Here is a 19,243-nt window from a genome sequence, read left to right on the forward strand (position 1 = left end):
AATAAAAAAGTGTGAGAAGTAATTTAGAAAATGTGAATATAATTTCTCAAAACAAATAAGTGCATGATAACTTGTTTGAAATGCTAATAACAATTCAATATTTTTATAATCTAACTGTGTATATGCACACAAGTTTGAAATTCAAATCTTCCTCCTCGTAATTTCAAATTTTAGTTCGACTATCATATACTTGTAAAAAAACCAACTAATTATAGACAAAAATAACAAAACAATAATTGAAAAACACTTGCATTGATAAAAAAAATGCTTGGGAGATTATGTTTTAAGACCTTATTTTGAAGACCATATAATGTGTCGGTTGATAGTTGAATATCTGCTTGCTAAGAAGACTCTCAAAAGTGAGACTCTCCATTGACTCTCAACCATCTCATTTTTTTTGGCAGAATTCTCGTGCCAATATTACAAAACAATGTACTAAAATAATGAGGTAGTGGAGAGTCCATAGAGAGTCCCACACTGAGAGAGTCTTTTTAGCATTTCTCATAATTTAAACAAGAAATTCAATCATCAATTATCATATCATGTGATCTACAAAATATGATTAAAGTAGATGGGTTAATGTTTTGCATCAGAATCTCGGTTTTGGTAAACCAAATTATTGGCATTGTTCACCAACAAATAAAATTATTTGCGTTCCTAAACAATATAATACTTCGGAACTTCATGGAACGGAACAGGCAAAGGCACAATAGACAATACTATAACAACATAAAAACTAGTTTGATTTGTTCAATTTTGTAAACTCAAGTCTCAATTGTCAAATATTGGAATGCATAAAACTTGTGTAGAATCGGGTTGTGTTAAATTAGTCATGTCAAATTACTCAATCCTAAACCAACTCGTTTACGACATAGTACTTCTGTCGACATCCGTCAGAAATTTTCATGTTTTTCGCAATTTTTTTAATGTAACAAAGAATCTCATTTTTAATAAACAAAAATAACTGATGTAGGACTGGTTTGGCATTACTATGCATTGAAAAAAAACTGCTTCTGTTGTGCTGTGAGAATAAGCAACTGTGAAATAAAGTAGCTGATTGTTTGGTAAATTTTTTTGTAAAAGTGCTTTTGAAAAGAAAAAAAAAAGCAGTGTTATAGTGTTTGATAAACTTTTATGTAAAACATATGTTAAAAAAAAGCTGATTTTTCAAAGCTGGGTTTTGCAGCTTTGTGTTTTTGGCTTTTTTTTATCTAAAACTGTGAAAAAAAAATGAAGCTGAATGTTTACCAACCATAAAAAAGCTCCCAATTTTTTTTTATAGCTAGTTTTTTTTTTTTTTCAGAATCACCTCAGTACCAAACTTGGGCGTAGAAAGAGCATGGAAAAGAATGTGGCTTTGAAAAAACCTCGTCCCGGGTAAACCACATGGGAAAAACCTGAGGAAGGAAAAAGAGCCACCCATACTAGTAACAAAGCACATCACGTTCTAATATAATCATTTGACAAATAATTCATTAACTATGAGGCGGGAACTGGGTCCTCTGATGACGGCAGTGTGCGGCTGAGAGAGGCGGCGAGAAGGATGAAGATGGGGACAGCGGTGATGGGTTTGGGCAGTGAAGCCATTGTCGTTGGTAGCTGGATTTTGCGGTGAGGGTTTAAAACGTGGACGCGTGCGGGTGGTCGTAAGGCGAGGCCAAGTGGCTCTTACTATCACTAGTGATGGCCAAAGTGAGCATGCACTCTAAAGCCCATTGGGCCTGAGAAGTTGCAGTCTCAAAACTTGTGAGCATAAGCTAATATGTAAATTCTCTCCGCGCATTTTTTTTGCATGAGTAAACGGTTGTGCGAGTATGCAAACTCAACGATTAAAATGGGATAATACTTATGTAAGGAGCTATTCTTTCAATCATCTTTACATAACCAAGTGTTGTTATTTGATTGTACATACGTTATAAGTTAAAGCTTTTTATATTAGTACCTTACAAAATGTTGAATGCATCCCACATTAAAATTTAATATTAAATGATTTATTTATCCTACTATGCAATGGCAATTTTGACCTTATTAGGTTAAAAAAAAAAAATCTAAATACACCCCAAATTACTTTTAATGTATTATTTATCTTCTTCAACTATTAAAATCCTTCCGACCCTCCATTGTTGAACAAAATCCTAACCAATGAAACTACAAACAAGTTGATTGACAAAAATTATTTTTAACAAATGAAACACGAAATCGATGTTTCGGAAGCTTCACATGAGGTAAGACTTCATATTCTTTATTGTTTTAGTGATTTGATGACATCGATAATTATTTAATCTTACTTTTGCTGCGTTATTCAAGCTTCTATGTTCGTATTCATCTTTTAGGGATCACAAAGATTACAAGAAGAATTAAACATCTAAAATTACCACCAAATATTAAAAGCATACGACATGAGTTTTAGTGGTGGAATTGAAAACAACTCACATATGCTTTAAATCCTAGGCGGCACCTTTTGTCAAAATTTCAATCGGCATTTTTGTCCATATTAAAAGCTTTATAAGATTTGAGAAATGTGGGGTGTATAGGAAATATGAGGTGCATGCAGAAAATGTTAGGTGTATATTAAGAATGTGTGGTGTGAGGGTATTATGGGAAAGTATGTGGGATGTATTAGGATAATTTTTCATTGAAAAAGCAAATGTGAGGTGTATTAAGTATGTGGGCTTTATTCAATAATTTGTGGGGTGTTAATATAATAAGCCTAAGTTAAATCGTTTATTCTCTTATCTAATCTTTTTACATGATGACAAAAAGTCATTTTACCGTACAAGTATTATTAATTGAAGTGTTCACTTTATTATCATCTAGAGAACATCTTTAAAATGTTCATCTAAAACCTTGTGTGATAGAACACTTGAGTAGTTAATCAAAGTTTTAGCCACTTAGAAAAACATTCTTGGATAACACACTTGAATTTTGGTCCTAGACGTCAAACGAGCCCTCAAAAACCCTTTTGTATAATGAAAATCTTCAGTAGAACTACCACGCATGATCAAACATCATGAGATTATAAAGAAATTAGTCATATATTATATGTATATCTAAGGAGTTGTTTTCGACAATACTCTAAAATAGTCGTATTGTACACCTTCGTGTATAATTTTCTTTTATTTGTTTTTATATTTATGAAGTGCAAAATAATCATTTTGAAGAATCAATAATAGTTTCGTAAATATAAGTAATCATTCATATTTCGTAGAAATTCTTTGAATGCATGATTGATCGTTTCACACTTATGTATCGGTGTTCTCAAATCCAAATAATTCGAAACGATTCTCTTCAAGGAAGAAAAACGACACTATATACTTGCAAAAGTTCTGCAACCAAAGTTGTCAAACAATTCAGCAGATCCTGTCTTTGGCAATTACCCCTTAAATTAGATCATACTGGAGAGTTCCAGAGGCATCCACAAAGCGGAATCGAAATTGTCAATTGTGTTGCAGAGCACAGTTTTTCCTTTTTGGATTTCGTTTCTGAGGAAGGAGTCGAGAGACTTCTATTGGCAATCCAGGGTCAAAACCATCATTTTACTGTGTAATTTACCAAAAAAGTAAGACTTAAAGAACAACTGAAGGGCAAAATTGGAACAACACTTAGTGAAGGAACATTGAAAGGACACAAAGGGAATTAACTAGAAAGTTAGGCGTTTAGTATATATATAATTTACCCCCAATGGAATATTACTTTAGATGAGACTAGTGACACATAGATTGATTTTAATTAAGGTGGTGCTATTCATATACACCGATTTTTATATCTCGCACACATCTTTAAATTTTTCGCCGTCGGATCTAATGGATTGAACAAGATCAATAGACAAAAATAATAAGGGCGTATGATAGGTAAAAAGAGGTGTGTCAATAACATTGCCATTTAATTATATGAGAGGTAAAAAGAAGTGTGTCAATAGCACTGCCTTTAATTATACGTGTATCAATGTGTGATGATATTAAACTCAATTATTAATGCAGGCTATATTGATCCTACTTATTTTAAAAGCGTGTTAGTTTTATGTGTTTAAATAGTTTTATACTCATATTTTTCCGAACAAGCAATATTTTCTTTTTTCTGAATAACCAATATCAGAAGAGAACAAAACTCAAGACCTCAAAATACAAGAAGGAAATGTTTTTAACCAACTGAGATACTATTTACGAAGGTAAGTAGACCAAAAGGTTGAGTCTCAGAGTTAAAATTGTAAATGTCAATACTGAGATTTCAGGGTAGTCGAAACATTTATCTCGCCATAACCACAGCCATGAACTTTGTGTACAAATAGGCGCACAACTTGATTTATAAGTTGCTCATTAACCCCTGCAGCTCTCTCCAGCTTCAGTTTTCCTCCTCTTCCTCCTCTTCTGCTGCGTCTAAATGGCCGCAGACAGAAGAAAATCTTTACATGAACACGAAAACACCACATTTTTCTGGCGACAGTAGCCTCCATGAAATCAAATTGATTAGCTCAGTCGACGATTAGGATGGGCAAACCGAGACTGTAAGATTATGATTCCAAATCTGGCTTTTTTGTTTTTCGTTTCCCTTGGACCCTATGCCGATCGTGTTTTAACAAAAATTTCTTTTTCAGACTCGAGACCAGAATCGGAGTAGCTCAAGGGACGGGTGTACCAACTTGTTAATTGAAAAATCATGGTTCAATCTGAAAACTTAGATTTGTGTCTGAAATGCTACAGAAATTTGAAGACTTGTATGGTACTAAACTTTTTCTCATTCAAGGCGCCCCTTGGGTTCGAAAAACTTAGAAAACATATAAGCTTGAATTTAGCGGGTTATCATATAAGCCTACAAATGAGGTCATTGATTTTACAACATAATATTAATCATAAGCCTACAAAAATGTGAAACAGTTCACCAGCATTGACAGATCTCTAACTACTCAAATGTAAAAAATTGCACGGTATCATATAACAAGTTCTTACTACCGGAGACGACAGCAGTGCACAATATCACAGTTTACTCAAGCAGGCAATTTGAGGCAAATATCCCCCGTCATTTTATCATTCTAAATGCCATCAACTTGCTCAGAAGGTTATCTTGTATGCTCAAAAGGTCTTTGCTGTAATGACTTGTCGTGATGATTCAAAAGGCGGTCGACAGTTCAGGCATTTCAGGGCATGCAAAAGCTCAAAGGATAAGTACAAACAAGTGAGAGAAATGAGAAACAAACCTGAATTTCACTCCTGACCTGAAAATTGCTGAAACATACTGTACAGAAGTATGCGTTCGTCTAAATATACCTCAACCCTGAGATGTACTGTTGTCTAGATAATAGGTACTGGGCCAGGGAATATATGATTCCTAAGAGCCCTAATATCCTAATCTTCAGCAAGTCTGTTATTATGATCGATGGCAGATTAAGGGGCATAGTTATCAATGGCATTGAGTCCGCCTGTTTTGTGAAACTCCACATAAACCTGTTGAAAAGGATATGGCTCGGGAATGTAAGAATGAGGAGAGCCAAATTCTTCACCGCAAAGAACCAATCTGGACCACCAATTTCCAAACCCCAACCCGCATTCCCATGCCAGACATCTTCCCATATGCTGTAGAGGCCAGTCAGGACTAGGTAGGCCGATATCACTACTGTGACAGGGAAATACCTTTGCTTGTCACCAAATCCGGCAATAAAATCAGAGTCCTGGTTGAGCAGTAGCAAAATTGGTGCCAGGAAGAATATCGCACCATTTGAGCCGCCTGTGAGATTGACATTCAAGATGAGGCATATAGCAAAGCACATCACAGTGGCAACGTTACCAACTGCTGGCATCCAGGCTCCCTCAGCAGCCATTTTCGTAATTGTGAATGATGAGACACTTGCAGCTCGGCGCTGTTGCATAAATCTCATTCTCGAAGCAAAGCTAGTAGAGGTGCTTTGACCAGATTGACTATGCCTGATTCCAGGCCTTTCAGTAGCCTTTTCCCTCATCAATGACGCAATTTCAAACTTTATCTCCAGAGCTATTAGCATAAATATTGCTGCATAAAGACCGAGAAGAGATGTCCTTGCCCCCTCAACAGCAAATAGAGTTGTGAGCTTCTTCTCTTCTTCACCCAAATCTCCAAATTCACTATCTCCAAGGATGTTTTTAACCCTCACTTGGCCCTCCAAAAGATATGTCACAGGAAAGAGAGCTACGAGTAAAGCAAATACCCAAGGAAGCAGCTTCGTACTCGAGGCAGATGGAAAATGGGTGAAAACCACAAACACCGAGGCAGAGACCATGGTTACAACAATAAGGATATGTAAGAAAGCTGTCTGAAGGAAGTACTCGGTAGATATGTAGACACCTAGAGCAATACCCATAGCTATGGAGTAAAATACTCTCAACTCAACCATGTATTTAATAGGTATGACAGATGTAACAGCTGCTAGAGTCAGTAGGATTGCCATAAGAAGAAGCCATGATGGCCACAAAGGTTTTTGCGCCACAAAGCCATATATGGTGATGTCATCAGCAGTCTGCCGAGCAGCTTTAATTAGGTCAGACCGGTATGTCCATGATACTGGAATAGGTGGTTGCATAAGGATAAACAACAATCCAGTTGCCACCACCAGCACTAGGCATCTCTTGGCAGACTGCACAAAAATGTAAAAAATGATCAGTTAGCACGATGAACATAATTGATTAGATAATGCTACATAAAAAGATTCATGAACTTAGCCAGGTTTGAAAAAATGATTGAGTTCTCTTCATAAAGTGCTTTAAAGTTCTTGAACAGCTTAGTATCAGTCTCAGATAATGGTATCAGTTCACCTAATTAACATCGCAACTGATTAAGAAAACTGTACTACTCAGTTCAGTTTAAAATTCTGGATTTCTACAGTCAGTAGTACTATGAGAAGATATGCAGAATCAATACGAATGATTAACGTGATAAATCACACATTAAAGGCTTATGCATAAATTCTGAACGGGGAATGAAAACTACATAGCTGCCCAAAACTTTAGGTAGAATATCAATTTATGTGCTTTTTCTTTGATTTCCATATCTATGCGAACAGGTTATGTGCAAAAGATACTGGGAGAAAAGTCAAGAAATAAAGTATGGTATACCAAGACATGAGAGAAGTGGAGAGCCACAATGGGTACACAAGCCAAGCCCATCAAAACAATACAGAAACCCAAGAGTAAGCCATCAGATGGGGGTCTTCCATTCCACCACTGGAGGGCTTCAAAGATTGTTTCACGGCAAAACCAGACTGATAAGGAAACCACACCTGCATGTGCATATCCTTGCCAAGCTTTCATCTTTGAGGCTGTTCTTGACTTATCCCTAGAAATCACAGCAAGCAATGAATTAGTAAGGTAGATGCTTTACATATAAAGACTTATGAAAAACAAAACATCAAGCAAAATAGAGTTAGTACTTGTAAAGTAGCAATGGTGGTGTTACAGTCAATAATAGAATAGCTGACACCCATACGACAGACTTTGATGACATAAGCAACATAGCCAGCTTAGCTGAATACAAGCACGTCAAAATCCAAACAGCCTTTCCACCAATACGACGATCAACAGACAGCCTTTTCACCAAAGCTAAACCCACAAATGTTGTCACAATAACCATGTAGCTTGGGTACATTACATCTTCCTCAAACCCATAATAGTATATGCCAGAGTAATTAAAAAATCGATTCTCAATGTGGCAAACGAGAATTGCATGGCCGATTAATCCAATCTCTATCAAAAAGTGAAGCTTTGAAGGAAGTAGAACTAGACCAGGAATAGACATAGCCAAGACAACATTCACAATTACGAGTTTGCAGAAGGATTTCAGGGACATTCCTGCCATCCAAATATTTAGATCCCAGAAATTATGTATTACAAACCATGTCATCATCAAGCTTCCAAGAACAACAAAAGCAAAGTATGATGAAACACTCTTCTTTGTGAAAAATCGAGCCAAATAGAAACCAGCAACTGAAGGCAGCGGAATGAACTGCAACACAAAGGATAACCAATGATCATTGCTAGTTCAACATTCAAATTAGAGTTCAAAGGCACATCATAATGCAATAAACTCATTTATTCAACATTCCAATTACACGCCTAATACACGTTCAGTTTGGAGAACTTTGCCTACAACACATTACTATCCTTGAATTGGTAAGATTATACCACCAGAAAAGGTAACCGGCATTTGACATAGCAATGAAACACTCTAGCCAACACTTCATTTTCAGTAATGTTCAAAGATTGAATAAGAACAGATTAAATTGATGCACTACTGGTGATTTCAGCTCTAACCAAACATGAAGCACAAGCACAACGTAAGCTCATACAATCTAAAAGCAGAAAGCAGTATGTTCGACAAATATTAAAGTAGAGCGGAAGTGTTAATGAATAGAAACAGTCTTATCTAGCCATAGATGCTGCAGACTAATTTTCAATAGGGTAGACACCATTTAGACTTTGCTAAAAAAATCCGTGTGTAGATAAAAGACATGGAGAAAAAAAAATGTTAGGAAGTAGAATTGCATACCAATACAGGAAACCCGACAACGATAGCTCCCGCAGCACTAACCACAACAGCCAAAGCAGTGAAAGCCACGGAGCTGAAGGCATCAGATATCATACCCAACGCATAAGCACTCGCTCCAGATGCACCTCCGAGCATTGCAGTGGTCACCAAAAGGTAATTCAACGGCGGAGGCACCTGAATGTACCGCCCAAACGAATGGAAAACGACTCTAATCTCCAAACATATCACCACAACAACCAATGCAACAGCGCCATTCATCACCTGGATGCCGCGCAATTGGTTTGGGTTCTTCGTGACCCACCAAAGCGCGCCCCGGGTTGAGGCATAGAGCTGGAAGAGAAATGGAATGAAGAAGAGGAGAAATAGATCGGAAACTGCGGCTGGGGAAGCGAAAATGACGTTGTAGTGAGAGGCAATGTGGAAGAGGACAGGGAAGAAGAGGAGATAGAGAGTGTGGATGCATCCCTCCAATGGCGTGAGGATGAGGTTATCATCGGGGACCTCCCCGCCGTGGTACTTGGAGTCCTGCTTGGTTTTGAAAGAGGAAATGCGAGGAATGCAGTAGAGGTAATAGAAGAGGCAGGAGAAGGACATGAGGTAGTACGAAGCGTTGGTCATACCGACGGCGGAGATGGTGGCCCAGGTGAAGAGGGAGGAGGCGGCGAACGGGAGACAGGCGAAGAGGAGGCGCTCGAGCGAGAGAACGATTGAGGGGTTCTCGATTTGAATCCACTTGAATTGGAGAGAAACCCAGACGCCGATGAGGAAATTGGTCTCGGCGCAGAGGAAGGCGGCGAGGGCGGCAAGGGGGAAGGAGGTGAAGGTGGAGAGGAGGGAGGAGCTGAAGAAGAAGGCGATCTGGGAGAAGACGAGGGTGAGCCAGACGCCGAAGAAGGCACCGGACTTCAAGTTGAGGGCGTCGACGATGTAGGAGACCATGAGGCCTAAGGTTAGGGTTGCGATCACCGGAGTGCCGCCGAGGTCGAGGAGGAATGCGGCGCAGGGGACGAGTGCGACGGCGATTCGGGCGTTGTGGGCGAAGGAGGAGGGGGAGAATCGGGAATTCTTGAGAGATCTAGAAGCACCGCCACCATTGTTGAAGATTGAGTCGTTGGGGCTGGAGCTAGGGTTTGTGGAGCCGTTGCCGAAGGAGGAAGTGCTCGCCGAAGCGGTGATGTACGGACGGAAGAACCGCGGTTGAAGCTCCGGCGGCATCATCGTGTCCCGGCCTTTTCAGCTTCCTTCACTCTCTCTCTCTCTCTCTGTATCTAATCCTACCTATCTAATCCGGATTGTTGTCCCGCTCAGGACTGGACTATAGTCCGATCTTTACTGAGCTGCTCTGCTTGTACAGTTCCGAGAGTGTGAGAGATAAATCCGGCGGTTTCCGAGTCACGCTTCCTTTCTTCTTCGATTCATTTCTTTCCTTTTGGTTAGGTTTGGGGAGTTCTTCGAAATGGAAGTCGTGACGTGTATTGGGGGATCGGTGACCGTTGGATGAGGATCAGGCGGCCTGTGTGCCTGAGAGTGCAGGCTCCGTGGCTGAGTCGCCAGGATGTTAAGTGGGCTTTGGGAGTTAGTTGGGTGGTAGTTAGGACTCGGTTTTGACTTTATTTTATTTGGACCAATTTCACTCCCACCGCTTGTTTACGTGGGCTTCCTTTGGACCCAAAAACGCGCCAATGTTTAGTCCATTGTGAGAGTGAATCCCTACTGGGCCTCCTCTACTAAAATTATATGGGCTTTGTTGATCAGAAAATTAAAATGGGAAAAATATTTGTTCAGAAGGTAGAGATTTGGGTTAATTGTAAGGTACAATAATTAGACATTGAATTCGTGATCAAGGTGAGGCTAACTTATGACCAACATTTACAAGTGAAGAGTAAGTACTACTGCACCAAGTACTTATAACGCCTTTAAGTTTAGTGTTTTACTCTATTATTCTTCATTTTATTTTGTTTGATGGCTTCTTTTATATGTTTACTACTGATTTTGTTGATTGATCACATAATTTTAGTTATATAATCTTTTAATTATGATACTAATACATGATAATTTTTTAATGTTTTAGTACAATTTTGGTGAGATTATGTAATAAGGTACAAGAGCAAAATGACCCGTTTATAACTTCTGCATAGGCCCCCGAAGTCTCAGAAACGGCCTTGCAGATATTTGGATTTCACCTCGATGAAACTTCTACTCCAAATACAGGATGTAAAATTATTGTGACCTAACAATCTCCATAAGCAATGACAACAAATTATGAGTCTCCCCATTCCATCTAGTCAAGACTAAACACTGTGCTTAATATGTGACTCCCACTATAATTTATGTGGCCTATAAATATCGACATCGGAATGGACCAAAATGGCGAAACCCCATCCTTATTATATCACATATCAGTCACCCAAAAACCACAGGCAATATATATGGAGAAAGCACGAAGGACCCATGTCGAATGTTGTTTCGTTTTCTGAGCATGGCAGAACGACATGACCTTATCCCAAAGAGAGAGAGCAAACAGAAAAAGTCCCAGTCCCAGTTCTATTTCCATGGCTTGCAAATTATAAAGTGGGGCTATAAAAAGGACGCACAACGTCCTTCCAGGGATTAGAGTCAAAAGAGACAGCTACAGAAGCTTGTCTTCTTTCTCTCTCTCTCCATATTTCCAATCCAACATTCATGCATGCATGTCGACCCCCCCCCAGCACAGCACACGTGTGCCTATCTGATCTTCCTTTCTGTATGTTCTCGATACACAGCTGAGACAGTGAGAGGCTGAGAGTGAGGGATTAGGATTCTCTCCCCTTCTCTTTCCATCTTTTTTCCTCCCTTCCTCTTACATTCTTTATTTTGTCTTTCTTTTTTTATATAAAATTAATATAAAATGTTGACATGGTTTAACCGTGACCTTTCAAATAGGAGGGGAGGGAAAGAGAGGGGAAAAAAGAGGGGGAAAATCCTACCCTGAGAGTGAGAGCTACCTCTTTCTTTTTCTTTACTAATATATTGCCAAATGCCAACCACATTTCACAGGTGTGTATGTATATGTGACATCCATCTTATTCAGCTCTAGACATTAATCAATAATAATGCATCATATTCTACTATTTGTTGGTCCTCCCTTTTAAAGTGTATAGTATTGAGAGTGAAAAATGTTAACTTTTACATACTTACTGTTAAGTTTAGGGTTTTGGAAGAAGAAGTTCTACTCATGGGTTTAACATGGTATTAGAGCAACTCTACGTAAATCATAAATGAGTTAGACCAGTACTTCTAAATTTCTAACCCTTTGCGAAATGGGAATGCTGAGAGTGACTTCAATCCTGATACTAAGGAGTGTCAGGATAGTTTAATATCATAATATGTATGGCGGGTATACTTATCATGAATGAGTATGTATAGTATATTAAAAATTATTTTGATTGCTTATACATATCATGCGTTTACTAACATATAAGGAAATAAAAAAGTGAATCACACATTGAAAAAATAAGTTATTTCATATATAAGATACCTTGTATTAGATCACCCAACAAGAGTATGTTTATTTCATACCTGAACAATTATATGTGATTTCATTCATGACTGCTTCTATGATTTAAAGTAAGTAAGGATTTGTTTGTTAACATTTTGCAAAATAGTTTTTGTTTTTTTAGATACAAAAATAGGTGAAAAATGTGTTTGGTAGACTGTTTTGTAAAAATAAACTCGGAAACGAAAAAAATGCAAAACAATATTTAGCATAAGTTCTATAGGACATCAAATTGATATGTTTTCTCTTTTTTTTTTTATAAAAAAAAATTCAAAATAAAAGAAATTATAAAACAAAGTTAAAGTTTTAATAAATAAATCATATATGCCACCACCACCATCACCAATGCCGCCACCGCCACATTCTTCATCGTCTCACCATCACCACCACCACAACCACCATCTTTGACATTACCACCTCCCACCAGCCATCGTCTCCACTACCATATCCTCCACCGCCATCACCCTCGCCACCATAGCCACCACCACCTCCACTGTCTCATCATCGCCACAACTGACATTACCGTCATTGTCTCACCATGGCCACCACCACCTGTACCTCCACTGCCACCATTAACAACACCACCACCTCTACCATCTCTACCGCTATCATCCCAACCTCTCAACCACCATTTTCACAACCATCCCTCATAACCATTGTTAACACAACCATCTTCTACCACCATTGCAATAGTCGCCGCCTCTACCACCACCACCAGCACCACTCCTCCACCATTGCCCTCTACCCCGGTATTGCCATCACCTGAATGCCGCCACTATTAACATCTTCATTCTCACCACTACTACCACTACTCCAACCACCATTGCTACAACACAACTCTCGTCTCAACCACACCATCGATCCTATCACCACCACCACAATTACTACCAAACATAATTTTTTTTTTGACATTTGGTACCACATGCCTTTTTAATATTTTCATTCTCTAAAATTATTCTTGGACTAAAATACCAAACGCAGTCTCAAATAAATAAAAAATGCAAAATCCGATTCGTCGTTTTCGTTTTACAAAACAGGTTTTCAAAAATCATTTTGTAAAATTTTACCTAAAAGACCCTAGTAATAGCCTTTCGTTTGCAAATCAATATTACAAAGATAAGTTCTACCATGAGTTTAATAATCCCCTTCAGAGGCATGCAAAAGCAATTACGTACTGTAAGCATTATTCCTTTCTATTTCAAACATCGACTCAAACAAACTAAACAAACGTATTGTTGTTCTTGTCTCTATTAATCCCAAACTCTCAAACACAATTTTAGACACGTCCATTCAACGTCGACAAAAAAAAAAAGTGCTTGCCTATTCAATAAATCGCCATATTAGCATATAGTTTAAGCTAAATTTGACGTGTTAGGGTAGGCAGGATATTGGCTTACACACATATATGTCGTCTTTCAGCCTCAGGTCAGCTTGTTCTCCATTGTTCTCCATGTATGCATGAAGACCGACGCCTAAAATTCCAGTTTATAAAATAGCACTGGTCCAGACCAATAAGAAAAAAAGAAAAGAAAATTAGTACTGGCCAAGTTAAATTTCCATTTATGCCTAAAAAATAGTACAGACCGATTGCATCATAATTCATTTATGTGTCTTCTCTGTTGTCCTCAAGAATAAGAGGAAGTACAATATTTACCAAAAATAAAAAATAAGAGGAACATGAAAGGCTACGTAGCATTAAGTGGTTTAGGGTTTAGGGTTTTGAACTCTCTAATCTTTTAAAACATGTCACTTCTGCCGTCAAATATGTCACATTATTTGTTAGTTTTCTACTAGCATATCTCTAAAATGGACGAAAATAACCCTCGATTGCCGGAAAGTTTAATTATCCGAAGTATGTACATTCGTCCATTTCAAAAATCACGTCACTCAAATTCTAATTGAAATTTCATGGAATAATAAGAAGGTCATCATACTATATTCCAAGGTAATTTTCATCATATTTTTGTCGATAGTGAGCGATATCAATATTTATATTGGAATATTCATTGTAAACTATGCTATTGATATTTTTGCAAAAACCGATCATTTCAAAGCCCTAGAGAGTACATTGCAAAAAAATTCGAAAAGAGAAAGGAAACAAGGAAGAATGATTGATTTGAATAAAAATGTATGAGTGGAGTGGAGCCATTTAAGTGTGATTCATCATGAGAACCAAAAGAGAGGTGGTCTGTGTGAGATGAAATGAGAGCCGAGGGCAGCCTCCTCTTCCTCCTCCTCCTCTGTGCAGCTAAATGGGGTAGAGCTGGTGGTGGTTAAGACCACATGTTCCCATAAATGCATGAACAAAATGCCAAAGTGCTAGACTTATATACACACAGTACAGGCTAATATTATTTATGCCCGGCCCCATTTTGCTTGTACAGTTTCTGTGTCTCCTTGAGTTGCTTTCACTGTCCCCCTTACCTATCTCCACGGTCGTTTTGCCTAATTTCCCACAGGCGTGGCTGCATCTTGGCCTTATTTTGCCTCCCCTCACCACTGAAAAATAGAGCTTCCATTTCATTTTTCTAACTTAGTAGGACGTGGATGTCAGTCTCATTGAATTGTTGCATACAGTGGTGCCTTTTTGTTTTGGAGAAAACTTGTTTTACCAACGATTGCATACAATCATACGTCTCTCTCTTATCATGTATTTCATCACATAACTTAATGAGAGAGATACAATGATTGTATCTGATCGATGATACCCTAGAATCTCTCATTCTTTTAGCACCTGGTAGAATGTGCATCTTGAAGTAGGCTTGTGCAAGTCCATGGGATATATGTATATTGGGTTCTTCTCTATATGGATGTCTTTTTACCTTTTCACCATCAAAATTGAGTTGGATGAAGGGAAGTTATTTCACTCTTTTTTATCTCCTTTGGTACTCCTCTTAATGTGTCATCAAATCTTTCATAACACAACCTAATAAGAGAAATACGTAATAGTATACGACTAAGACATCCCAAAACCTCTCATTCTTTTGTTAATTGGTAGTAAAGTAGGCTTATGTAAGTCCACTGGATTTTTTGCATTTCATTCTTGGGAGGGTGCGATTTTCACTCTTATTTTCTCCTTCTGCACTCCTCTCATTATTTCTAACCTCAGATTTGAATAATTTAAAGCTGAATCAAGAAACATAAACCATAGTAAACAAGAGGGACAAATTTGTGGTTTGAAGAAGAGAGAAGAACAACCTTTCTAATAAGTACTCTAAATTTTAATCCAAATCCAACGTACACAATGGAGGGAAAGCACAGAATATAAGACAATAACTTTTGCAAATCAAATCATAAAATTGGGTTCTCAGTAAACATTTCCTGGGAAATTAATCAAATCCTGAAGTGGCCCCACATGCCAGCCTTCCCCATGTTTTTGTTTTTGTCAGTCAAATTATTTAGTCTCCATCCTAAAAGGCTCCCAGAGAGGAGTTGATTTACTGAAGAATCTTCCCACCACCCTGGAATCCAAAATCCTAATGGCCTCCTCTGACTGGATGCACCTGGGAGTTTTGTACTGGTTCACAGAGGATCCCTGGGAGATGGAGAAATCCATGAGTGCATCAAAAGTCCCTTGCTTCACAATTCGGATCTCCAGTGGTCCTATGGAATTGTCCTTCCTCCTGCACCTTCGGTACACCGAGTCCAGGGACTGTTCCACTGTGGAGCAGCATTGCTCCATAATGCTGGTCTCCAGTTCTATCATGTCATTGCTTTCTTTGGTCTTGAGCTCCCAGAAGAGCACATAGTGGCCTGGGATTGAGGAGGTGTCGGCGTAGCTGGTGTACTCAATGAGGAGGAAGCCGAGGGGCTCGAGGAGGAGCCTCGCTTGCGTGACAGCGTTTAGAAGGTCTTCTTCATTGGTTTTGTCCGTGTCGATGCTCAGAACCACATTTCTCCTGTGCATGAATCTGAACTGAGGAGCTTTGTTGTGGAAGCCAATCACCATTAGAATGTCACCAACTCTGTACCTGTATAGCCCTATGTACAAACAAAAAACAAATGATAAATAATTTACTATGATGAGGTCAATTAGATCGAAAATTGACAGTCGGGTCATGAGTTAGAGAAGAAAATATGCTCTATCACCGGTTATGTACAATCATGTGTCTGTCTCTCTCATCTCATGATTAATCATGTGATGAGAGAGATAGATATATAGTTGTATACAACTGGTGACGTACATGAATATCTCGAATTAGTGAGCAAGATGCTCTAAAATTAATGCAGCATTTTATAGTTGCAAGGTAAATAAATTTTCTGTGCATGTTTAAGAGATGAAACATAAAATACATGAAGCATGTAGGTCAGATCTAAAAATATGAAGTAAGAGTACCTGTAAAAGTTGTGACAACAAGTTCATAATAGTGACCAAGCTTAACATCCACTAGATCAACTGTTTCCAAAGTTTCCTCCTCATCGGCCTTTGGGCATTCTTGATCAGAAACACCGTTGTGCGAGGCTACCTCTTCGTGGTGTAGGAACTCGAAGTAGGCCATGTTCGGAAGGAGGGTGTAAGCAACATCATGCGGCTTGCTTAGCGGGTTGAAATTGATTCCGAAATAGCATTCAGAAGAAGCATACATTGTTGAAATCAAAGGCAGTCCACCAGAATAGAATTCAAGAGTTGGGATATACTGAGCCATGGAACCTGTGACTATAACCTCGATGTACTTTGTTCTTGGCCAAAGCCTCTTAACTATCCCTTCCAATGACTTGTTACTAAATTCGTGCCTGATCAAATCGGCCAACTCTGGATTCGGTTTGCTAAGGACTAAAGACACAGCATTTCGGCAACTGGAGTCGGTGATCCAGTCACTGACAAGACCTGAGCCTATGTTTGAGCACAACTCCTCCCAGTGGTCCTCTAAGAATTTGATGGCCCGAAGAAAAGCGGACGCAAAAACTGCACCAACCCTGAGGACCTCATCCCTTTGTACCAAACCACATAGTAACTGGCAGTACATACTCTGCTTGCTGTCTGAGCACAAGATGGCCTCATCCGGGCTCGTGTAGATGTTAAACCGATTGAAAGGGCGGTTGCGAAAGTTACTGCTCTTGTAGTAGCTGGTCAGGACAGGCCTTGCCACCATTCCTGAAGGAGTACTAATTTCCGGTTTGATAAACAAGAGGTACATTCCTTTCCCTTGGTCCAAGCCATCCACATACCTGAATTTGGAACAATAAGAATTTCTCAATTGCCTTGTTTTTTCACTGTTACATCGATTTAGAACCATGTTAAAATTTAATATAAAACACAAAAGGAGTAAAAAGGTAGCTTCTCACTTGTTCATCACCGGCACAAGGAGATTATAAAAGAATGTCTTCCTGTCCAAGTCTTCAACAGTTGAAGGCATCATCTTCGGCTGTCCTCCTGAAGTTCCCGAGCTGCCAAAGACATAATTATTAGAACAAAAATTCATGAAAAATAAAATTAAATAACTATACTTGTATCCAAATATTCAGACCTGGTGAGGAGCTCAGTGATTTTTTGAGCCGAGATGATCTCAGACGGCTCTCCATTGGCAATTCGCTCGATGTAAGGCTTGACATCTTCGTAGTTCACAACAGGAACCTTCTTCTTGAAATCTATCTTGTCATGGTGGCCATTGAGAAATCCCTTCAGATATTCGGTCTGCGCATTTTTCGCTAGTATCTCTTCCAACACCTGCTGCTGTACTTCATATGCATTTGTTGTCAGGTCCTCCAGAAGCTTCAAACCATACTCACTGTCATTTGGATTATAGCTGGGAATCATCCTTGGCAACATTAGGAGGCAAAACTAAAAAGAAAATTTCGGTTCAAAGCCGGCTCTACGACATGTAATTTACTGCGACACAAGCAATGAATCGAAAAGGAAATCGGACTTTCGGTCTGATTTGATCAAGTAGGACTTGAAACTTTTAGAAAAACCAGATTTCCTCTTCCTTTTTTAACTGAATTTTGTAATATGAAAAGGTGCCTTGCAGGAGAAAGAAAGTGCAAGAGGAGTGAAAGTGCTTAAAGAGCAAAGGAAGGGAAAGTGCTACATATTTGTATGAGCCATTTGTCTTTCAATTGAAGGCTTCTCAACGTGGTTTCTGTGTAGCAGCTGAGAAGAAAGGGTGGAGGGAAATGATTAAATACCAGATTCTGGAGGGGATTTTGGGAAATGATGTTATTCAAAACAACAAAATATAAATAAAAAAAAAACATAAAAATAAAAAGAAGGAAATGTGAGGGAAGTTGAGGAGGCTATGGAGGTCCTACGCACGTGGCCTTGTCTGGTAAGCTGTGAATAATATTTTAAAAAATGATGGATCAAATTCAAAGGCTTTTTAGCTAAAACAATATTTAGTATTATTATAACCTCTTATTTTAGTCATTGGTATTAAAAATTGATAGAAGTGATTCATAAGTTTGTTTTCCGTTAATTATTTTGATTATTTCTTGAAAAATCTCCGTTAAATAGAAAAGAAAATAAAAAGGTTGATTGGACAAAAATACTCTCAATCTAACGGAAAATTTTCACAGAATGACTCAAAATGATTGACGGTAGACAAACTCAGGAATCACTTATATTTTGATTTTTAATATCAGGAACCAAAGTGATGAATTATACCAATCTGATAGACCAATTTAGCTAAAAAGCCAACTCAAAACTACCTTCAATTCTACCTTCTTTTCCTGCAGGACAAACTATATAATACAATTTTTTTGTATAGAATTTCAAGCTCAAATCAACAGATAAGCTTGGTCTGCATTTGAGCATTCAGGCATAACTGCCAGTAGTGCTGCCAAGGACGATACTCTGTCTAATTAGCCAGATGGAATGAGAAATAACAAAAAAACAAAGAAAAAAAACAGAAGACTTATTTCCCAGCAAAAAGATGAAAACAGTAACTAACTAAAATACCACATATGTAGCTTAGATTAGTTGACCAGAACGTGATTTGTTGATCTCCTGCACTCGAGTTTTAATCCCTCAGTAAAAGTCCCTGCAAGATGTCCAATTGCTATTTTATCTTATTTATTTATTTTTATGAAAGAATCTGACAATGCCATCAAAATATAGCAATCGTGGACAAGCTCTGGCTTCTGATAGAAACAGAGATTTTAACAGGAAACATCTTTTTACGAAGGGGGCTGATAGATTTATTCATGGTTTTCCTGATTTCAGCAGACACTTTGTCAAACAGTTGATTAGACTTAATTAAG

General features: G+C 38.4%; 2 protein-coding genes across 2 annotated transcripts; both read right to left on the reverse strand.

The window, feature by feature from the left end:
• Positions 1–4,777: 4,777 nt before the first annotated feature.
• LOC103944753 lies at positions 4,778–9,742 on the reverse strand. Its single transcript, XM_009355225.3, has 4 exons — positions 8,512–9,742; positions 7,397–7,968; positions 7,083–7,302; positions 4,778–6,604 (listed from the first exon to the last, which is right to left on the reverse strand). The coding sequence occupies exons 1-4, from the start codon at positions 9,727–9,729 to the stop codon at positions 5,255–5,257; spliced, it is 3,360 nt and encodes a 1,119-aa protein (XP_009353500.2). The 5' UTR covers positions 9,730–9,742; the 3' UTR covers positions 4,778–5,254.
• Positions 9,743–15,266: 5,524 nt separating this feature from the next.
• LOC103944752 (indole-3-acetic acid-amido synthetase GH3.17-like) lies at positions 15,267–18,231 on the reverse strand. Its single transcript, XM_009355224.2, has 4 exons — positions 17,515–18,231; positions 17,333–17,434; positions 16,383–17,215; positions 15,267–16,027 (listed from the first exon to the last, which is right to left on the reverse strand). Exons 1-4 carry the CDS (start codon positions 17,814–17,816, stop codon positions 15,441–15,443), a joined length of 1,824 nt encoding a protein of 607 aa, XP_009353499.2. The 5' UTR covers positions 17,817–18,231; the 3' UTR covers positions 15,267–15,440.
• Positions 18,232–19,243: the final 1,012 nt, after the last annotated feature.

Source organism: the organism of the source record quoted next, unplaced genomic scaffold (assembly GCF_019419815.1).
Source record: "Pyrus x bretschneideri cultivar Hongxiangsu unplaced genomic scaffold, Pyrus_bretschneideri_v1 Contig6, whole genome shotgun sequence".
NCBI classification, from domain to species: domain Eukaryota; kingdom Viridiplantae; phylum Streptophyta; class Magnoliopsida; order Rosales; family Rosaceae; genus Pyrus; species Pyrus x bretschneideri.